This window comes from Netta rufina (genome assembly GCF_964035555.1).
Source record: "Netta rufina genome assembly, chromosome: 7".
In the NCBI taxonomy this organism is placed as follows: domain Eukaryota; kingdom Metazoa; phylum Chordata; class Aves; order Anseriformes; family Anatidae; genus Netta; species Netta rufina.
Window position 1 is genome coordinate 23,254,864 of NC_140130.1, and position 18,002 is coordinate 23,272,865.

Here is an 18,002-nt window from a genome sequence, read left to right on the forward strand (position 1 = left end):
CCCCCGAGGATGGGCAAACAGGGCAGCGAGACCCACCCCCAGCTCTCCTCAGCGACAGGGAAAGCCACAGCTCAAGGCAAGCAGACGCAGGCAGCAGCCCCGGTACCGTTTTATACAACACAGCTCAGCAGCTTCTGGGGAGAGGGGATGCTCGCCGCCTCGCCCACCCACATCAGGCCCACCAGATTGTCAGCACAGGGACAGCCAGGAGCCCGCACTGGTCCCCGTGTGCTCCCAGTACCCTAATTCCTGTGTGGCTCCCACCCTATAGCAGGAAGAGCCCCTCCAGCTGTCCCCAGCAGCCCCCCCATCCCTCTAGGGGGTCACTAGGTACAGCAAGGCTGGAGCCGTGCTGGCTGGCCCGAAACTGGCTGCACAGCAGCCAGGGAGTTGTGCTGGGAGCAGGGGCAAAAGCCAAGCAACAACAGCTGTGGGGACCTGGTGGGATGGATGGATTGGGGTGAGGGCGAGGCTGCTGCACCCCTACTTGGGTTGGGCTAGGCTCCAGCACCCCCCAGAGCCGCCTGCTCTTCAGCAGGACGAGCCAGCACCTCTTTCCACTTAGTGTCAGACCGTACCCAAGCCTGCCCCGGGGAGCAGGCAAGAGCAGGATCCTCCTTACATCCCCTCCTCGAGCCCCCAGCCAGAGAACAGCCGTTCATGATGGTCCCCGCTGCACCGACAGGCAGCGGGAACTCCCCCTGAGGAAAGCAGCTTGCACGGGGTTGGGGCAGAAGAGAGAAAGTGAGGAGGAGAAAAGAGCACGCCTTTGAGGAAGGGGAGGGCAGTACAACCCACTCCAGGCCTTCCCAGCCCCGGAGCCAGCGGCAGGCACAGCGGGGAAGAGGAAGGCCGGCAGCTGGTGCAAAGGGCTGGACGGATCCCGGCCTGAGCAGGCGTGCTGAGAACCGCATGCAGGCCAGGGAAAGGAGGCACGGGCAGGATCCCAGGCACGCTGCAGCTCGCAGCCACCTCCCGCACCTCCCCAGGCAGGGCTGTACGCACACCACGCAGCTCCAAGGGAGCCGGAGAGGGACCGTGCCCAACCCGCCCGGCTCCTCCGCTCCAGCTGCGGGTTCCTCCAGCCACAGCTGCTCGCTCGACCCAGAACATCAAATCCCAGCCACAGGAGCGGCCCAGCTCCTCTCGCAGTGCCAGTCCGAGGCAGCTGAGCCCTGCCCGCGGCTCCCACGGCTACCACCACGAGAAGAAAGGCTTCCTGCTCTGGAAGCTCTGCGTGTAGGACTCGCTGGAGGCGCGCTGGTGGGAACGCGCCGTTTCCACGATCACGGGTGGCATCTGCACCAGGTGCAGGGGGCTCTTCCCGTCCTTCAGCGCCTGAGTCAGGTTCAGGATCTGCACAGCACAACGGAGCGAAGCCTGAGCTGCCCCACCAGGGAACAGAGCTGGCGCTCCAGCACCCCCAGACAGACAGACAGACGGGGTGAGGCTCTGGAGCCTCACCGATTTGCCTTACCTGGCCTCTCATGACAGCAATCTGCTTGTGAAACTGCCCCCTGTCAAAGCCAGGGTCCTTCTGCAAGAGAGAGAGCCAAGAACACGGTAGTATCCACCCGCTGTCCCACACTACCCAAGAGATGACTATTTCCCAAGCAAGCTTCTCCCCTCTTGTCCCATAGGTTTCCTGCTTCTCCCCAAAACTTTATCTTCAGCTCCTGGCACTGGGATAACCCTGCTATGCTTTGGCCCAGAAATGGTGTGAGGAGCTCAAACACCTTTCTGTCCACCACCGCCTTGAGAGGGAACCCCCAGCACCACCCCTGCTTCTCTTCCTCCCAAGCCACCCTCAGCCCCTCCCCAGCTCACCTTGAAGAGCTCATACAGATCTTCCTCCAGGTCTTTGACAAAGTTGGGATCTGAGATCTTGGGGAGAATCAGGTCCTTGATCTCCTGCGAAAAAGGGATTTTGGCCTGGGGCAACCATGCCCAGTAGAAGGGATCTGTGGGAGGAAGCACAAGACATCAGGGTCAGGGAAGGTGTGAGGTGACCTCGGGTACAGAACCACCTGCATCTGGGACACGAGGTCCAGCACCCTCTTCCTACAGCCCCCCCGAGCCAGGGGGGTCTGTGCCCCTGGAAGGTTTGCAGAGGGGCAGCCCAGCCACTGCCTCTTCCAGCCCCCGAGGAAGATGCCCCCAGGACAGACAGTGATTGCTGTATGGCTGGGCAGGGTGCCCCAGCACAGCCTGAGGGACTCACACGCTCTCCAGGAGTCCGGGTGCTTCAGAGGGAAGGCCAAGCCATTGTCTATAGCAGCCAGCTTGATGATGGGCTCCTTCACCACCACCCAGTCGCTGTCCTGGAAAGCAGCAGAGCACCAGTTACAGGGCAGGCCGCCCAGCAGGAGTGGCCCATCTCCCACCCCCTGTGGCACCGCTGCCAGGGGCTTTGCCCTGCCTACCAGGGGCTCAGCAGCCTTTCAGCAGTAACACAGCCCCTCGCCCACCAGGGAGCGGCGTGGACAAATGCTGGGGCACCTCTGGGCTGGGTGAAAACAAAGCTACCCCCTCAGACCCCCCCTGAAGACACACAAGTCCAACAACACACAGCACGACCAGTTTCCCCCACGGAGCCCAGGTGCCTCCTCCAAGTCCCGCCAGGCCACAGCCCGCCGCTGCAGAGAGCAACAAGCAGCCAAGATCAGGCCCCGGCACGCCTGGAATCCCAAACCAGCAGGGAAATCCCCTCCCCATCTGCCAGCTGGGGGAGCAGGCAGCCCCACAGACCCCTGCCCATGAGGAGCTGCTCACCCGCACGCCCGCGCTGTCCAGGGGACAGTCGTACTTGATGAGCCAGTTGTCGTTGCCCCGGTCTGCAGGGAGAGAAAAACAGCTGTGGGGGCCTGCCCCTGCCAGATAACTCCTCCTCTCACCCCGAGGCGAGGCAGGTTTATGCAGACTTCAAGGCCCAGCCTCTGCCCCAGAGTCCTTGAGCTTGCAGCAGTCCTGGGAAGCCAAATCAACCCCCACACAACCTGCCCTGGATACTAGAGAGGCACAGAGCCCCAGCTCTCAAGGGAAAGAGAGGGAGAGCTCAGCTTGTGAGCCCTGGAGTGCGCCTCAAACCCATTCCAGCCTGGAACGGGCTTGGATACAGGTAGGATACAGCAGCACTGGGTGTCCCCAGATCCTTGCAGCTGGCAAACATTCACCCCAGCACCTGGGCAGGTCCCAGCTGGCTCCAGACCTCCTGGAACAGGACGGCCACGGTGGTGCGTGGTGGTGCGTAGCCACAGAAGCCGCACTCCATCCAGAGGCAAAGCCATCCGGCAGCAGGCAGGCAGTGCTGCCAGGAGCTCTGGGCACCAGGAGGAGATGCCGAGCCCCTGCCTGGGCTTGTGCAGGCAGGAGCAGGCGGCTGGCCCTACCCGTGTTCCTGATGATGTAGTCCAGCACCACCAGCCGCTCGAACTGCAGCAGCAGCTGCCGGTTGGTGTTCTCGGGGAGCGGCTCGGCCTCAAAGCGTCGCAGCCAGTAGTCGGCGTCCTTGTAGCCTTCCACAAAGAGCTGGAAGGAGCCCACCTGAGGCGAGGAGAGGCCGCGTTACGGAGGGGTGCGGAGGCTGGGGGGGCGGCCACAGGCGCGTGCAGGACCCGGGAGCCCTACCTTGGGCGGCAGCCCGATGCGGTTGAAGCGCTGCCCCACTTTGGGCACCTTCTCAAGGGCCAGCCTCTTTCCTCGGGACTTCACCCTGTCGATGGCACTGTAGTTAAAGGTCTCGCTGGCCAGATACACCACCTGGGGGGACAGAAGCACAGGGGTCAGCAGGGACAGCTGGCAGTTGTCACAGGCTCGTTGACGAAACAGGACGCAGCATTTTGCAGGCTCTGCCCTGCACGAGGCTCCCTGTGGCTTGAGCAGGAGCAGCCCTGGTCCAGAGCTCAGCAGGGCCACGCGACAGGGCACAAGCAGAGCTGGGCAGCCAGGTGAAAGCCTCCCCAGGACGAGGTGCCAGCAGCCATCCCCTCACCTTCGTGCGAGGAACGATGTTGAGCTCCAGCTTCTGGTCCACCAGGCTGGCACCCGCCTCCGACAGGTAGCCCTGGTTCAGGACGAGGCAGTCTCTCCCGAAGCAGCACGGGCAGCACAGCTTCTGCAGCCACTTGGTCCACTTGGGGTTCAGCTGCCCATACGGCTCCTCGTTCTTGGGCTTGAAGACGCCAATGATTTTCTGCGAGCAGAAAAGAGCTGACGCTCAGAGCTTGGCAGGGCCAGGGCACTCGCCCCGAGCCAGCGTGCGGCAGGGCCAGGCTGTGCCCTAACAGCACAGCTCAGCCAAGCCCACGCTCCCGCAGCGCCCGGCCCTGCCGTGCCCTTCCCGTCACCACCCCCACGGCCAGGAGATTCCTCCCGGGGTGGGAGAGAGCCTGGGGCCTGCTGCAGCCCCCACTAAAAGACACCTCCCCTGAGAGCAACTGGGGACAAAACACCCCAGGGTGCTGTGAGCACTGCCCAAAGGCTCTCACCCCGCTCCTTGTCCCACAGGGGAGTGCTGATGATGCTGTCCCCTGGTAAACATTCCACCATCCAAAGGTCACTGGGATGGGGCCAGGGGGGAACTGCTGCTCCCTGCCTCCACACAGGGGAACAGAGGGGGACAGGGCTCCCTGGCTCCACAACCCATTGAATGGGGTCGATCCCAAACTGACTGGAGAAAATGGGGCTAAAATGGAAAGCCAGCTGGAGGACTTTAGCAAAAAACAAAGTTTTGTAACACAGGGCCCACCAGAGGGGCTTGCTCTGTATGTAAGAGGTCACAGGAGGTCCCAAACAGGTACCCCCACTGCTGCGAGGGGCTCAGAGGCCCCGTGCTAGGCACCGTGCTGTCACCAAGCCAGCTTTGCCAAGCCACACAGCTGAGACAAGGGCTCAGGGCAGAAGCGAGGCCGCCTGCCCCTGGGTCGGGCACCCCAGGGGTCTGCACAGCAGCCCGGGCTCACAGCCCCCTCGGGATGACTCAGCAGCACAGGAGCAGCTCTCTGCCCCAAGGGCGGCCAGCCCCGGACACAGTGGGTGGCACTTCCCCTAGCCCAGCTCCTGCCACGGCATGGAAGCGTGACACATGTGTCCCAACACCCCGGTGGGGCAATCCCACTGTGTCAGGGCCAGAGGCCAGCCCAGGGGAGGTGGGAGCTAGACTGTGTGTCCTGGGAGGGAGGCCTGAGGGAAGGGAGCAGGTCAGCTGTCCCACGGTCACACAGAGAACCCCTTCTGAGCTGGCAGAGCCCGAGGGGACAGACAGGCAGTCCCCTTATCAGCCCCAGAGTCTGCCAACGTGTCCTTGGGTTTGAGCCTGCCGGGAGCTCTGGCAGCGTGGAGCACGGCGTCGTGCAGAGGGGTACAGTGGAGCGATGCCAGTCCTGGAGCAGGGAGTGGAGCCTGAGAGCACGGCGCCTGGGGAGCAGCGCTGGCAGCAGCTCGCTCTGAGAACCACACAGCACAGACAGGGCACAGGGAGCAGGGCCAGCACGAAGGCACGGCCCCTGCGGCTGGGGGAGGCATGGCAGATAAAGGCACAGCTTGGGTCCCTGGCTGCCCCCAGGGAGGGGAGCACAAGGGAAGGGGTTTCCCTGGGTGCCTTCACCGTGCTCCCTGCCAGGCAGCAGGGAGATTTGGGTGACCCTGTGCAGCGAGCCCCAGCGACCAGCCCCACACCCTGCCCGCTCTGGCAGGGCACCCGGGGGACCTGCTGGGCGGCACAGCCAGGGCAGCACGGACCGTGGCTCCTCACACACGTCCCCCAGCAGCCCCCCGAGCTCCGGCCTCGCAGCCCAGCCTCCCCGGGGGCCGATAAACGGGGCCGTGAGGGGCAGATCCCAGGGAGCAGCGGGGAGGAGCCGGGCGGGTCACAAGACGACGGGCCCCGTGCCTATCCCGTGCCCGCGGGCCCGGCCGGCTCCCCCCGCTCCCTCTGCTCCCCCCCGCTCCCCGCTCACCCCCTGCGGGTCCTTGACGAAGTAGCTGCCGCTGGAGCCCTGCGAGATGCGCTGCGGGTAGATGCCGCGCTCGCTGGCCAGCTCCGCCCGCCGCACCACCTCGGCGAACTCGGGGTCCTCGGGGAACTCGTTCCGCTCCCGCTGCGCCGCCAGCGCCGCCTGGGCCTGGGCCTGCGCCGCCTGGGCCTGCGCCTGGGCCTGGGCCTGCGCCGCCGCCGCCGCCGCCGGGCCCCGGGCGCCGCGCTCCAGCAGCGGCTGCCGCTCGCGGTCGCGGCCTCCGGGGGAAGCGGGCGGGGAGGGCGGCGGCGGCGGCGGGGCGACGGCAGCGGGCGGCGGGGCGCGCACGGCCCCTCCCGGGAGGCCGTAGTCGGGGCCCTGCGCCCGCTGCGGGGACACGAGCGGGCTGGTCTCGTCCATCCCGGCCCGGCACCCGCCGCAGCGCTTCCGGCCCGTCACGGCGCCATGGCGTCACCGCCCCGCCCCGCTCCAAGATGGCGGCGGCCGGCCCCCAGCCGCGCAAGGGGAGGCCAATGAGAGGCCGCGTTGCTAGGCGTTGCCATGGGGACGGCCAATGGGGAGCGCGGATGGACGCGGGGCGGCGGGGCGCCGCCCGACGGGGCGGTGGGGAGGTGGGGAGGTGGGGGGGGGGTGGGCGCGCCGCCGCCCCTCGGCGGGACCCCGGGGGGGCGCGGAGCGGAGCGGGAGGAGGAGGAGGAGGCGGCCATGACGCTCACCAAGGGATCCTTCACGTACTGCAGCGGGGAGGAGTACCGCGGAGAGTGGAAGGAAGGTGGGGCGGGGCGGGGCGGGTGGGGTGGGGTGGGACGGGACGGGATGGACGGGACGGGATGGACGGGGCTGGGTGGGGTGGGATGGGATGGGATAGTACGGGGCTGGACAGGACGGGTGGGACAGGACAGGGTTGGGCGGGGGGTACGGGACGGGACGGGACAGGAGGGGACAGGATGGATGGGATGGGATGGGATGGGATGGACGGGATGGGATGGGACAGGTGGGACAGGGCTGGATGGGGTGGGATGGGGTGGGGTGGGGTGGGGCTGGACGTGACGGGACTGGAGGGGACGGGATGGGGCGGACGGGACGGGACAGGACAGGGTTGAACGGAGAATACAGGATGGGATGGGATGGACAGGATGGGATGGGATGGGATGGGATGGGATGGGATGGGATGGGACAGGACAGGTGGAACAGAGCTGGACAGGGCTGGACGGGATGGGATCAGATGGGATGGGATGGGATGGGTGGGACAGGACAAGATGGGGTGGGGTTAGACAGGATGGGATGGACAGGACAGGATGGATGGGATGGGGCTGGACGGGACGGATGGGATGGGACAGGACGGGACGGGATGGACAGGTCAGGACAGGATGGGACAGGATGAGACGGGGCGGCCGGTGCTGAGCCCGCAGGTGCGGGGGTGGCTGCTCCCCACCGTGCCAGGCCGGTCCCGGCTCTGCTCCGCCTCTCACCGCCTGTCCCTGTTTCTGCCACTGCCCAGGACGCCGGCACGGCACCGGCCAGCTGACGTTCGCTGACGGCAGCGCCTACGTGGGGCACTTTGAGAACGGGCTGTTCCACGGCTGCGGCGTGCTCAGCTTCGCCGACGGCTCCAGGTGAGCTCAGCACCCCGCAGGGCCCGCCCTGCCCTGCCCTGGCTGTGTGCGCCCCCCGACACCCATCCCCGTGCCCCCTGTGCAGGTACGAGGGGGAGTTCGTGCAGGGCAAGTTCTGCGGCGTCGGCGTCTTCACCCGCTACGACAACATGACCTTCGAGGGCGAGTTCAAAGGCGGGCGCGTGGACGGCTTCGGTGAGTGCCCGGCGCCCCGGGGGGGTCCTGCTGCTGCGGGATGTGCAGCCGGGGCCTCGTGCCCACCCTGGCTCAGCACATCCCGCTCGCCCCTGCCCTGCTGTGCTGCCCTCCCGGTGTGTCCCACCCTGTCTGCCCAGGCCTGGCCCCCGTGTGCGCTGTTCCCGACCCCGTGACTCCCGTCCCTTCCCTCCCCAGGGCTCCTGACGTTCCCCGACGGCTCTCACGGGGTGCCCCGCAACGAGGGCTTCTTCGAGAACAACAAGCTGCTGCGGCGGGAGAAGTGCCAGGCGGTGATCCAGAGGGCGCAGAGCGCCTCCAAGTCTGCCCACAACCTCACGGCGTGACGGTGCCCTGGCCCCGCGGGGCGGCAGGACCACGGCACTGCCGGCCACCCCCTCGGCAGGGCCAGGGGTCCCCCTGCCACGCCGGGCAGGCCCCCGTGCCAAAACCCTGCTGGTGGGAGGACGGACCCCGCTGCCCCCCACCCAAGTGCCCCAGGGCGGCTCTGAGGCCGCCGTGGTGCCTTCTCCCTCTGCCCGCTGCCCGGGTTCTCCCCACAGCCCCCGCTCTGCCCCCGGCTCCACCAGAGCAGCCGCCAGCGGGGCTGGGGGGTGGCATGGTCGGGGCTGCCACCGTGCCACGGGGAGCAGGGCGGGTGGCTAGGGGCTGGGGCTGGCTCCTGGCCCCATTGCCTAGGGTGCCTATGGGGCCTGTGCCCTCGGCGCTGGGTGACACGGTGCCCCCGAGGGGCTCAGCCTGCCCAGTGCCTGGGGGACATCCCCACCAAAGGGGAGCTGGGTGAGGACGGCGGCGATGGCAAGCGAGAAGCTGGGCAAGGGGCTAGGGCAGGGCTGCAGGGGGGCTGTGGGCTGGGTGGGCAGGGATAGGGGCACGGCAGGGGTGCAGGCAGGGTGCGCGCAGCTCCTCATCTGTCCCCACGGGTGCCTGCCTTCACCCCTGGCACGCTCGGGCTCGCAGGGGCACGGGGTCCCGGCAGCCCTCCCCACCCGGCCGAGCCCCCCCCGCCGCTCTGTGCCCCCACCAGCCCCGTGCCTTGCTGCGCCCCTGCCTTGTGCTGCCGCCTGCACGGGCCTCAGCGGAGTAAACCACGTTGCCAAACGCCCGGGCTGTGTGCTGGTTGCTGGGGGCAGGAGGGAGGCTGCTTGCACGGGCACAAACGCAGACACGGAGGGGAGGCAGCGGGTTTATTCGCGGCGCTTTGGAGGGTGGCAGGGCCAGCGTGGGCTTCCACACCTCGGGGCCACCCAGCCCACATGGGGACAGCAAGGAGCTGGGGGCTGCAGGCCCTGCTCCCTGCAGCTGGAGCCCAGGGGGGGTTCTCCTGGGGGCTGGTGGGGCTGGGGGCATGCCCAGGGGACACGAGGGTGGCCACAGGGTGCTGAGCTTTCTCTCCACCAGCCCTGTCCAGCAGGAAGGAGTGAGATGGCTCTCTGCTGGCCACGATCCCGGTGTCCCCGCCACGTCCCCAGCTCCCGGTGGTCCCTGGCTGCCCGGTTCAGGAAGGGGCAGGGGGAGGCGGCGCTGCGGGGCCGGGTGCTGGGCGCTCACAACCAGCCGGTGCTGCTGAAGGCAACCCTCAGCTCCTCCACCTGGGCTGGGCTCAGCGGGGCCAGGGGCGCTCGGCAGGGCCCCCCATAGTACCCGAACCACTCCATGGCCTGCTTCAGCCCCGGGATCCCGAACCGGCGGGTGACCTGCGGGGAGGGGGGCTCAGCAATGGGACAGGTCCCCGCTCGCCTAGCATCCCTGCAGGACAGCAGGAGCCATCCCACGGTGGGACGAGGCCCCCAGGAAGGCGCGGCAATTCCCTCCGTCACCGCCTATAAATACCCTGCAGGTCTCACGCCGGGGCTGGGCGGGTGCCCGGTGCCAGGGCACGCGCTGTTCCTGGCACACGAGGGCTGGCATTTCCCACCCTGGGCTTGGCAACCCAACCGGGCGCTGCGCTGCCCACCCAGGCTGCCCCACACCCCCAGGGACCCTCATCCTCACCCCCCAAGCCCTGTAGGACCCCTCACCCCCACCCCACAGCCGTGCCGGGGGGTGCTGCCCGCTCACCGCCGCGTTGGGCTCGATGAGCCGGTGCTGCAGCTCGCGGGCCTCCTGCCAGCAGCCCTGGCGGCACAGGCTCTCCAGCTGGCACAGCGGGGCCCCCAGGACGTTGGCGAGGGCGCAGACCCCCCCCGAGGCACCTGGGGACGTGGGGGCAGGTTGGCAGCGAGCTCCTGGGCGTCGCTGCCCCTCGCCTCGCTGCGGTGCCCCCAGGTGAGCAGCAGCACCTACCCACGGCGTAGCTCGCCAGCAGGAAGCCGGCTGATCCCGCCAGCACCTGGAAATCCTCCTGCCGCGTCTTGTGGACGATCAGACCCAGGCGGGTGATCTGGGGAGGAGAGGTGTCCCTGGGGGCGCGCATCACCCCGTCCCCACCGTGGGGTCCTGGGGGTGGCTCGGGGACGGGTTTGGGGCCAGCCTCGGCTCCCCCTGCCTCACTCACGTCCCCGCCGCTGTCCTTGATGCCGATGACATTGGGGTGCTGCGCCAGGGTGAGGACAGCCTCCAGAGGCAGCTCCAGGCCGGTGTTGGCAGGGACGCTGTAGAGCACCACGGGGATGGGGGACGCCTCGGCCACCTGCGGGCAGCCAGGCGGAGCTGCGAGCGGGACGGGGACACGGGGGGGGACCTGTCCCCAACCCCACTGCCCCGGGCAGAGCCGCGGGTGGGCAGCGGGCACGGCTCACCTCGGTGTAGTGCCGCACCAGGGCGGCGCTGCTCATGGCCCCCCGGTAGTAGCAGGGCGTCACCACCAGCGCCGCATCAGCCCCAGCCTCTGCCATGCTGACCGTCAGCTCGACGGTGGCCTGGGTGGCTGGGGAGGCGGCGGAGGGGTGAGGGACGCCCCGTGGGGATGTCCCCCCCGTGCTCCCGGTGCTCCCCACACTCACATTCGCAGCCGGAGCCCGCCAGCAGCAGGCGGTCGCGGGGCAGCACGCGGCGCACGCAGCTCAGCACCTCCAGCCGCTCATGGGGGGCCAGGTACGGGTACTCCCCGGTGGAGCCCAGCACCACCAGCCCTAAAATACGAGGCAGGTACCCGAGGGGCTGCCCGCCGCCCCGCAAACCCCGGCTGGGGGCTGTGCACAGAGCACCGGGGGCAGCGCTCACCTCGGAAGGGGATGCTGGCGTAGCGCCGCAGGTTGGCCTCCAGCTGGGCATAGTCCACCTCCTGCAGGGCCGAGAAGGGGGTGGCGAGGGGTGGGAAGATGCCCCCGAGGTCGAGGGTGGGCTCCGGGCCGGGAGGGGTGCTGAGCCCCCGCTGCTGCCCGGGGGCTGCCCGGCACAGAGCCGCCAGGGCCGGTCGGAGGGGTGAGGTGAGGCGGGTGCTGAGCGCCATGGTGCCGGGTGCTGCGGCCAGCCCGTGCCAGCCACCCCTCCGAGGGGCTGTTAATGTTTGACGGGGCACGTGAGGGAGCTGCGGCCCCGCTGGGCAGGCAGACAGATGGGGCTGGGAGCGGGCGAGCTCTCCCCTCCTGCAGGAGGAGCCTGCGGAAGGAGCTCAGCACCCCTCCGGGTGGGCTCCGGCTGCACCCACTGCGCTTTCCCTCATTTTTCCCAGCTAAGGAGGCTGGAGCTGGGCTGCAGCACCCGCAGGGAAGGGAGCAAGCACTGCAGGGAGGCCCGGGGTGTGAGCAGCGTTTGCCTGCTCTGGGTGTTGTTGTAGGGTCTCCTGTAAACACGGGCGAGTGGGAACGTCTGTGGGGAGCGAGCAAGGGGCACGGTGCCCAGCACAAGCGGCACAACTCGTAAGGGGGCTGCTGTGTCCCTCCTGGCACGGCTCCGGTGAGGCAGAGCAGTGCTGCTGCTCCCCAGCACCACGTGTTTTGGGGACGCACCGAGGGGCTGGCGATGCCCCTAATGTCTGAGCAGCCCTCGCTGGAGTTTTCCCCCAGCAGTGTGCCCAGGCGGGGCTGTGAAGCACCACAAACAGCACCTGGGCATCCCGCAGCCACGAGTCCTGCCACCGAGCCGCTCGTGTGACCGTCCCATGGGTGTCACCACCCCCACGCTCAGTGTCAGGGCACCACGCAGCCCCTCCTGGCCCCACCACCTCCCCGGGGCAGCCCGCCGGAGCCAAACTCTGCTCGCTGCTGGCTTTATTAACACGGCTGACTCAGCTGGGTCCCGCTCCTTGGCGCCGAGCCCAGCCCCGATCCCTGCCCGCTGCCATCACGCGGGGACCTCGGCCTCCCCCTGTGGCTGCTCCTTGGTCTCCAGCGCCTGGCGCGTGTCCGTCTGCCACTGCTGCACCAGCTCCGTCGGGGTCTTGCCGGCCTGCGAGCGCGGGCACAGGTTGGCACCGGGGTGGCAGCGAAGGGCGCAGGCACCCCCGTGCCCCGCGGCCCCCACCTGGTTCCTGGCCATCATGTCGGCCCCGTGCAGGATCAGCATCTTGATGATCTTGTAGCGGCTGAGGCGCGTGGCGTCGTGCAGCGCCGTGTCCCCCTCCTGCGGGACACGCAGCCTGGCTCCGCGCACCCACATCCCCCGGGGGGGGGACATGGGGACGGTGCTGGGAACCCCCGGAGGTGGAGGGCTCCTCCTACTCACCCTGTCCGGGGAGTTGATGTCCACCCCGCAGTGGATGAGGTGCTCCACGATGTCGGGGTGCCCCGTGCGGGTGGCCACGTGGAGAGGGGTGCTGAGCAGCTGGGGTTGGGGGGGGGGGACACACAGCAGAAGGGATCAGCACCCCCCTCCCTGCCGTGCCCCCAGCACAGCCCCCTCCCCGGGCTGCGCCCCCTCACCTTGTCCTTCAGGTTGAGGTCTGCCCCGCGGTCCTGCAGCAGCTTCACGGCGTCCAGGTGCCCCCCCCGGCAGGCCCAGTGCACGGCGGTGCAGTCCAGCTGGGCACCCAGAGCCGGTGTCACCGGGGGGGACACCGCCACCCCGTGTCCCCCCTGGGACCCCCACCTCCGCCCCGTGCCCAGAGGCTCACCCGGTCCCTGAAGTCGACGGTGGCCCCGCTGTCCAGCAGCTTCTGCAGGATGTCCGTGTGGCCCTCCAGCGAGGAGCGGTGCAGGGCGGTGCGGTGGAACTGGGGGGCGAGGTGCCGCCTTGGTGGCTGGCCGTGCCCCCCCCCCATGACCCGAAGCGCACCGGGACGCCCCGCGCTACCTCGTCACACGTGTCCGGGGAGCCACCATCCGCCAGGAACTTCTCGATGACGCGGATCTTGCCCTGCACGGCGGCTCGCAGGAAGGTCTCCGGCTCCACGGGACCCTCCTGAGGGCAGGGCAGGGCAGGGCTGGGGCAGCGGGGACAACGAGGGGGCCCCGCGTGCTGCTCCTCCAGGGCACCCTGGCTTTTCGGGGCCCCCCTTCACGTACGATCTCCAGGGGCTCCGGCGGCGGCGGGGGCTCGGGGGTGGCCGCCCGCTCCTCCCGGCGCTTGCGGCGCTGCTTGCGCAGCTCGATGAGGCGCTGGATGCTCCCCACGTCGATGATCTCCCGACGCAGGTCCACCGAGCTCCTCCGCACCCGCTCCTGGCCCTGTGGGGACACGCAGCACCCTGCTCGCCCCCGCCGTGCCCTCCCGCACCCCGCTCCCCGCTCCCAGCCCTCACCTTGATGGCCTCGATGCCCCTGTTGCGGGGGCCCTGCCGCTTCTCCTCCTCCAGCTCCGGGGTGCTCATCCTCTCCACGGCCGGCGGCTCCCGCGGGCCATCGCCCTTCATCCTCTGCAGGGACACGGGGGGGCTGCAGAGCCCTGGGAGCCTGGGGCAGCCCCGGCGTCCACCCCCAGGCACCGCTGAGGTCCCCGGGGTGGCCGGCAGCCCGCGGCACCCACCTTCTCCTCCTCCTCCTCCTCCGCCAGCTTCTGGTCGATGAGCTCCTTGGCCTTTTCCACGTCCAGCTCCATGGCAGCTCCGTGCGCAGCCCCTGGCAGGATACGGCCTCTCCTCCTCCTCCTCCTCTTCGGCACCGTGGGTGCTGGCTCCCGGTGCTGCTGGCGGCGGGGCTTTATGCCGCCGGCCCCTCCGTCCCGCTGCCCAAGGGCACCGACAGCTGTGCCTGCTCCACATGACTGGGGCAGCTTAGCCATGAGCTCACCCTGCTGCTTTCTGGTGCCCCTGGCTCACCTCCTGCCAGCTCTTAAAGCAACCCACGGCCCACCCAGACAGCTGCCCGGGACCCCCGCTCCGGGCTGGGGGGGACCTGGGGTGCGTGGAGCCCTCGGAGGTGCTCTGGAGGCTGGATGGAGCTGGGTCATGGTGTGTGTTAACCCACGGGTCCTGAGCCCGTGCCACCCATCCCGGGCAGCCGGGATGCTCGCGGCGGCTCCGTGCTGCTTTGGAGGATGACCTCAGGGCCGGAGCATCCCGAGCACCACCTGGTCTGCCCCCCGCACGCGGGGTTGTGGGGCCGGCAGGCAGAGCCCGCAGCTGTTCCTGCTGCCGGGGACATTGCTCAGCCCCCCAGGATTTTGCTTTCCCTTTTTGTAAGATGAGGCCAGCGTGCCCCGTGCTGGGACAGTTAATGCGCCGGGACCTGGCCATGGGACCGGGCTGAGGACAGGGGAGGGACAGCCGGGGACAGGGCACCCTCACAGGCAGGACACAGGGCCACCCCTGGGTGCCACAGCCTCAGGCTGCACAAAGGAAGGCGCCCGTCACACGAGGATGCCTGGGGACAGCCCCCGCCTGGCTGAAGGATGAAAAGGCTTTATTGATAAATACACAGGCTATGTACAGAGGGGAGACATCTCCGCGCAGCCCCGCGGCCCCCCGGCAGCGGGATCCCGGCCTCGTGGCCGGGGCTGGCGGGTCACAGCCTCTCCCCGAGGGGCAGCCCCACAGCGGGGCCCCCCGGCACACGTCGGTCCCACACCATCCACAGCAAACTTGTGCCCGTGCCTCCAGCCCGGCGCGGCCACCGCGGCGCCACGGCCCCGGGGAGGGGACCCGGTGGCTCCGGCAGGGCTGGGACATCCCTGAGGTGTCCCCGTGCTCCACTGCGGGACGGGGCCTCCCTGCCGGAGAGCTCAGTTCCTGGGCGGCAGGGGCTGGTTGACGATCACCTGCACCACGAAATCCTTCTGGATCTTGGTCTCCTGCAGCCGCGTGCGGTCGGTCAGCAGCTTGCCCGAGAAGAACCAGCGCTGCCAGCCCAGCTCGATGCCCTCCTGCGCCTGCAGCTGCTTCTTCAGCTGCCCGATGGTGTCGCCCATGCTGGCGCTGAGCCGCAGGTCCTTGCCGGTGGACAGCCGCACCTTGAGGGCGAACTCGCGCCGGGCGCTGGGCAGGGGCTCGGCCGCCTCCGCCGCCTCCTCCTCGCCCCGCTCCAGGATCAGGTTGACGGGGGGCGCCAGGCAGTACACGGGCAGCTGGTACCGGTTGCCCAGCTCGTCGTAGCACTCCGTCAGCGACCCTAGGGACGGCGGGGTGAGTGAGCGTGCCCCACAGAGCCTCCCCATCACCTCCCCGAGCTCCCAAAACCTCCCCGGCTCCGCAGCCCGATGCAGCCTCACCGTGGGGCAGGGTGATGCTGGCTCCGTCCAGGATGGCCTGTGCCAGGCTGTGGTCGTTGGCCTCCACGGCGTAGGCGGCCGCCTTCAGGGCGTCCCAGATCTCCTTGCGGCCCTCGAAGGCGGGCGCCGTGTCCCAAAACTCGTCCCGCTTGCTGCGCAGCTGCCCGTCCGTCATCGGGTAGTCGCTCTTCCACTTGGGGCGCTCCTTCTTCAGGGGCTCATTGCGGCCTGGGGGGACGGCGGCAGCTCAGGGAGGGGCTCTGAAACCCCAAAATCCAGCCCCTAATGCCCGGGAAGGGCACCCTGCCCCACGGGCTGGTGGGGACCCCACACACAGCAGTGTCTGTCCCAGCCCCCGGCACAGCAGCTGCCCCCCAGCAGCATCCCTCGTCCCCAGCAGGGAGCAGGGCTCTCCCCACTCACATTTTGGGGACAGGGGAGGATGGGCCGGGGGCCAGCAGGGCGGCTGCAGGGCCCTTCGAGGCAGGGCAGTATTTATAGCTTGGGGAATTAGCCAGCAAGTAAGCCGGTGTGCCGGAGTGGGAACAGGATTACGGGGGCTGAGCCACAGCCCCGCAGGGGGGGGGCCATGACTTCTGGGGCGAGCACACCAGGATGTCACCCCAGGCGGTGGCAAAAGCCCCTTCCCAGGCCAGCAGCACCCTGTTGCGGCATGGGACATGGGTGCCACCACCCACGGGACCCCCAGGATGGGACACCGGGCGGGCTGGAGCTGTGGGGCAGCCCCACAGCAGGCTGTGTCCCCGTGGGAACGGCCCCGTGCTGCCAGCCCCACGGCACGGCCGGACGCGTGGGGCAGGAAGGAGCTGGTGTCACTCCCAGCCGAGCTGGGGACAATGAGTGACAACAGCTCCTTCCTGCGGGGCCGCCAGCCGGCACCGCTCCTGCGGGGGGAAGGGGGGAAGTTGGGATCCCGGCTGCGCAGGAAGGATGCTGAGCACCCACCATGGGGCAGGGCGATGCCACCCGTGGCTGCTGGGGACAGCCACCACCCCCGGGAGGCTTGTGGGGGCGACACGAAGCACTACACGACTGTTTTCTCCATCCAGGACACGTGGCACAGGGTCCCCATGGGGCACGGGACAGCGCAGTGCCCCCGAGGGCTGGTTTAGGGCGCTGAGCATCCCCGCGCAGGGTCGGGCAGCACCCTGCCTGTGCTCACATCCCCGAGGAGCGAGGGCAGGCGGCTGCAGCCTGCGGTGCCGATTCAGCAGTCCCAGCACGGGGCCGTTGGGATTTGCAGCGTGGCACAGCAAGGTCAGGGACGGCACCTGCCCCGGGCACCGGGCAGCACCCGCCTGAAGGGCGCAGGAGCCGCCGGCACCACGGCTGCTGCAGGTGGCCGGGGAGGACCGTCCCCAGCCGGGTGCGGCAGACAAGGACACGCGGGGATTAAGGGTGACGGAGGTCTGAAGGTCCTCCTGTGCCCCACGGCTCAACCCTGGTGCTGCCACCTTCACCGCCCCGGCGGCTGGCACGGCAGACACCAACCCTGCTGCGGCTGGGGAAGGAGGCTCCCATGGGGCCGGGCTCCTTTGGGACGAGCAGCGGGGCTGCAGCAGGGCTCCCGGCACCCAGGACCGGGCAGAGCCCAGCCCAGGGGGGGCAGCAGGACTGGGGGGCTGGGGGTCCCCGGCTGAGGCTCTGCTCCTTATTGCTGCCGCCCAGCCGGGGCCCTGCCCGTCATCGCCCCGTGCCGCGCTACTCCCGGCCCGTTGTGCAACCCGGTGCCCGCGGGGGGCCCGAGGGGGTCGGGACGTGTCCGGCCGCCCACGCGGGGCAGGTGGGGCCGGGCCGGCAGCCGCACCCCGACGGCACCGGCACCCCCACGGCGGGGCTGCTCCCAGCGCCTCGTGCCCCGACGTGGGGGCCCTTTGGGGTCTCTTTGGGGTCCCTTTGGGGTCCCCAGCACCGCTCGGAGCCCCCCCGAGGTGCCCGGTCCCCCCCCGAGGAGCACCGCGGGGCTCTCCGCTCCCGTGCGGGGGCAGCCGCGCACCGGGCTCCGTCCCGGCACGACCCCGGGGACCCTCCGGTTGCATCTCCCGGTGCCCCCCGAGCATCCCACGTCCCCCCAGACACCGGCACAGGGCAGCAGGGCCAGCACAGCCCCCCGGTGCCCCGCCGCGGACACCGGCAGCCCCCCCCCGATGCACCCCGGGGCTCCCGTTCCCGGCCGGCCCCGACGGGGCGCACGGGGCAGGAGCCCTGCGGGACCCGCTGCCGCCCGCCCGCCCTGCCCGGGGCCCGGCTCCCGCAACCGGGCGGCACCGGGGCGCTGCGAAACCCCTCCCGGTACCGGCGGGGTGGCCCACCGCGGGGACACCGGCAGCGGAGCCGCCCCGGGGGCACGGCACGGGGTCCCCCCCGGTGCCCGGAGCCCCGCTCACCTGCTCTCTTGCGGGTGCTCCCGGCGGGGGCCCGCTCCCGGCGCTGCCGCCCCACGCAGCCGCCCATGGCGGGGCTCGACGGCGGCGGCGGCGACGGGGCGGGCGGCTCGGCATGGGGCCGGGCCGGCTCCGCGCTGCTCCCGACCCGCGGGGCCCCGGCGCCCTGCAGCCGCCTCCGCCCGGCTCTGAGCGCCGGGGCCACCGCCGCCCCGCCCCCACAGGTGCGCATGTGCCCGCCCCGCCGCCGCCGCCGCCGCCGC

The 18,002-nt window shown here is 69.8% G+C and overlaps 5 protein-coding genes across 5 annotated transcripts; 1 reads left to right on the forward strand and 4 right to left on the reverse strand.

Annotated features, from left to right (window-relative positions):
- Positions 1-13: 13 nt before the first annotated feature.
- PI4K2A (phosphatidylinositol 4-kinase type 2 alpha) lies at positions 14-6,442 on the reverse strand. The gene is made up of 9 exons (XM_084290653.1): positions 5,958-6,442; positions 3,992-4,192; positions 3,628-3,759; positions 3,390-3,543; positions 2,773-2,834; positions 2,222-2,321; positions 1,828-1,961; positions 1,478-1,537; positions 14-1,356 (listed from the first exon to the last, which is right to left on the reverse strand). The coding sequence occupies exons 1-9, from the start codon at positions 6,372-6,374 to the stop codon at positions 1,195-1,197; spliced, it is 1,422 nt and encodes a 473-aa protein (XP_084146779.1). The 5' UTR covers positions 6,375-6,442; the 3' UTR covers positions 14-1,194.
- A 179-nt stretch (positions 6,443-6,621) lies between these two features.
- Positions 6,622-8,912, forward strand: MORN4 (MORN repeat containing 4). The gene is made up of 4 exons (XM_084290140.1): positions 6,622-6,747; positions 7,477-7,591; positions 7,677-7,786; positions 7,985-8,912. Exons 1-4 carry the CDS (start codon positions 6,681-6,683, stop codon positions 8,131-8,133), a joined length of 441 nt encoding a protein of 146 aa, XP_084146266.1. The 5' UTR covers positions 6,622-6,680; the 3' UTR covers positions 8,134-8,912.
- A 442-nt stretch (positions 8,913-9,354) lies between these two features.
- HOGA1 (4-hydroxy-2-oxoglutarate aldolase 1) lies at positions 9,355-11,201 on the reverse strand (the record flags this gene model as incomplete). Its single annotated transcript, XM_084289886.1, has 7 exons — positions 9,355-9,504; positions 9,869-10,002; positions 10,094-10,190; positions 10,305-10,439; positions 10,549-10,676; positions 10,753-10,881; positions 10,973-11,201. 7 exons carry the CDS (start codon positions 11,199-11,201, stop codon positions 9,355-9,357), a joined length of 1,002 nt encoding a protein of 333 aa, XP_084146012.1.
- Positions 11,202-12,034: 833 nt separating this feature from the next.
- On the reverse strand, positions 12,035-13,732 carry ANKRD2 (ankyrin repeat domain 2; the record flags this gene model as incomplete). Its single annotated transcript, XM_084290036.1, has 9 exons — positions 13,655-13,732; positions 13,431-13,544; positions 13,195-13,356; positions 12,983-13,090; positions 12,804-12,902; positions 12,613-12,711; positions 12,416-12,514; positions 12,215-12,313; positions 12,035-12,139 (listed from the first exon to the last, which is right to left on the reverse strand). The coding sequence occupies exons 1-9, from the start codon at positions 13,724-13,726 to the stop codon at positions 12,035-12,037; spliced, it is 957 nt and encodes a 318-aa protein (XP_084146162.1). The 5' UTR covers positions 13,727-13,732.
- Positions 13,733-14,512: 780 nt separating this feature from the next.
- Positions 14,513-17,943, reverse strand: UBTD1 (ubiquitin domain containing 1). The gene is made up of 3 exons (XM_084289730.1): positions 17,743-17,943; positions 15,335-15,562; positions 14,513-15,234 (listed from the first exon to the last, which is right to left on the reverse strand). Exons 1-3 carry the CDS (start codon positions 17,807-17,809, stop codon positions 14,849-14,851), a joined length of 681 nt encoding a protein of 226 aa, XP_084145856.1. The 5' UTR covers positions 17,810-17,943; the 3' UTR covers positions 14,513-14,848.
- Between the last annotated feature and the right edge of the window lie 59 nt (positions 17,944-18,002).

Bases quoted from the DNA above. Each gene is read 5' to 3' on its own strand.
- PI4K2A (XM_084290653.1), bottom strand. From the start codon at position 6,374: ATGGACGAGACCAGCCCGCTCGTGTCCCCGCAGCGGGCGCAGGGCCCC. The intron at 3,760-3,991 runs GTGAGGGGATGG...CTGTCCCCCCAG, and splicing joins ACATCGTTCCTCGCACGAAG to GTGGTGTATCTGGCCAGCGA. The intron at 1,962-2,221 runs GTGAGTCCCTCA...TTCCTCCCACAG, and splicing joins CCCGGACTCCTGGAGAGCGT to ATCCCTTCTACTGGGCATGG.
- MORN4 (XM_084290140.1), top strand. From the start codon at position 6,681: ATGACGCTCACCAAGGGATCCTTCACGTACTGCAGCGGGGAGGAGTAC. The intron at 7,592-7,676 runs GTGAGCTCAGCA...CCCCCTGTGCAG, and splicing joins AGCTTCGCCGACGGCTCCAG to GTACGAGGGGGAGTTCGTGC. The intron at 7,787-7,984 runs GTGAGTGCCCGG...TTCCCTCCCCAG, and splicing joins CGGGCGCGTGGACGGCTTCG to GGCTCCTGACGTTCCCCGAC.
- UBTD1 (XM_084289730.1), bottom strand. From the start codon at position 17,809: ATGGGCGGCTGCGTGGGGCGGCAGCGCCGGGAGCGGGCCCCCGCCGGG. The intron at 15,563-17,742 runs GTGAGCGGGGCT...CCGTCCCCCCAG, and splicing joins GAGCACCCGCAAGAGAGCAG to GCCGCAATGAGCCCCTGAAG. The intron at 15,235-15,334 runs GTGAGGCTGCAT...CGCCGTCCCTAG, and splicing joins CAGCATCACCCTGCCCCACG to GGTCGCTGACGGAGTGCTAC.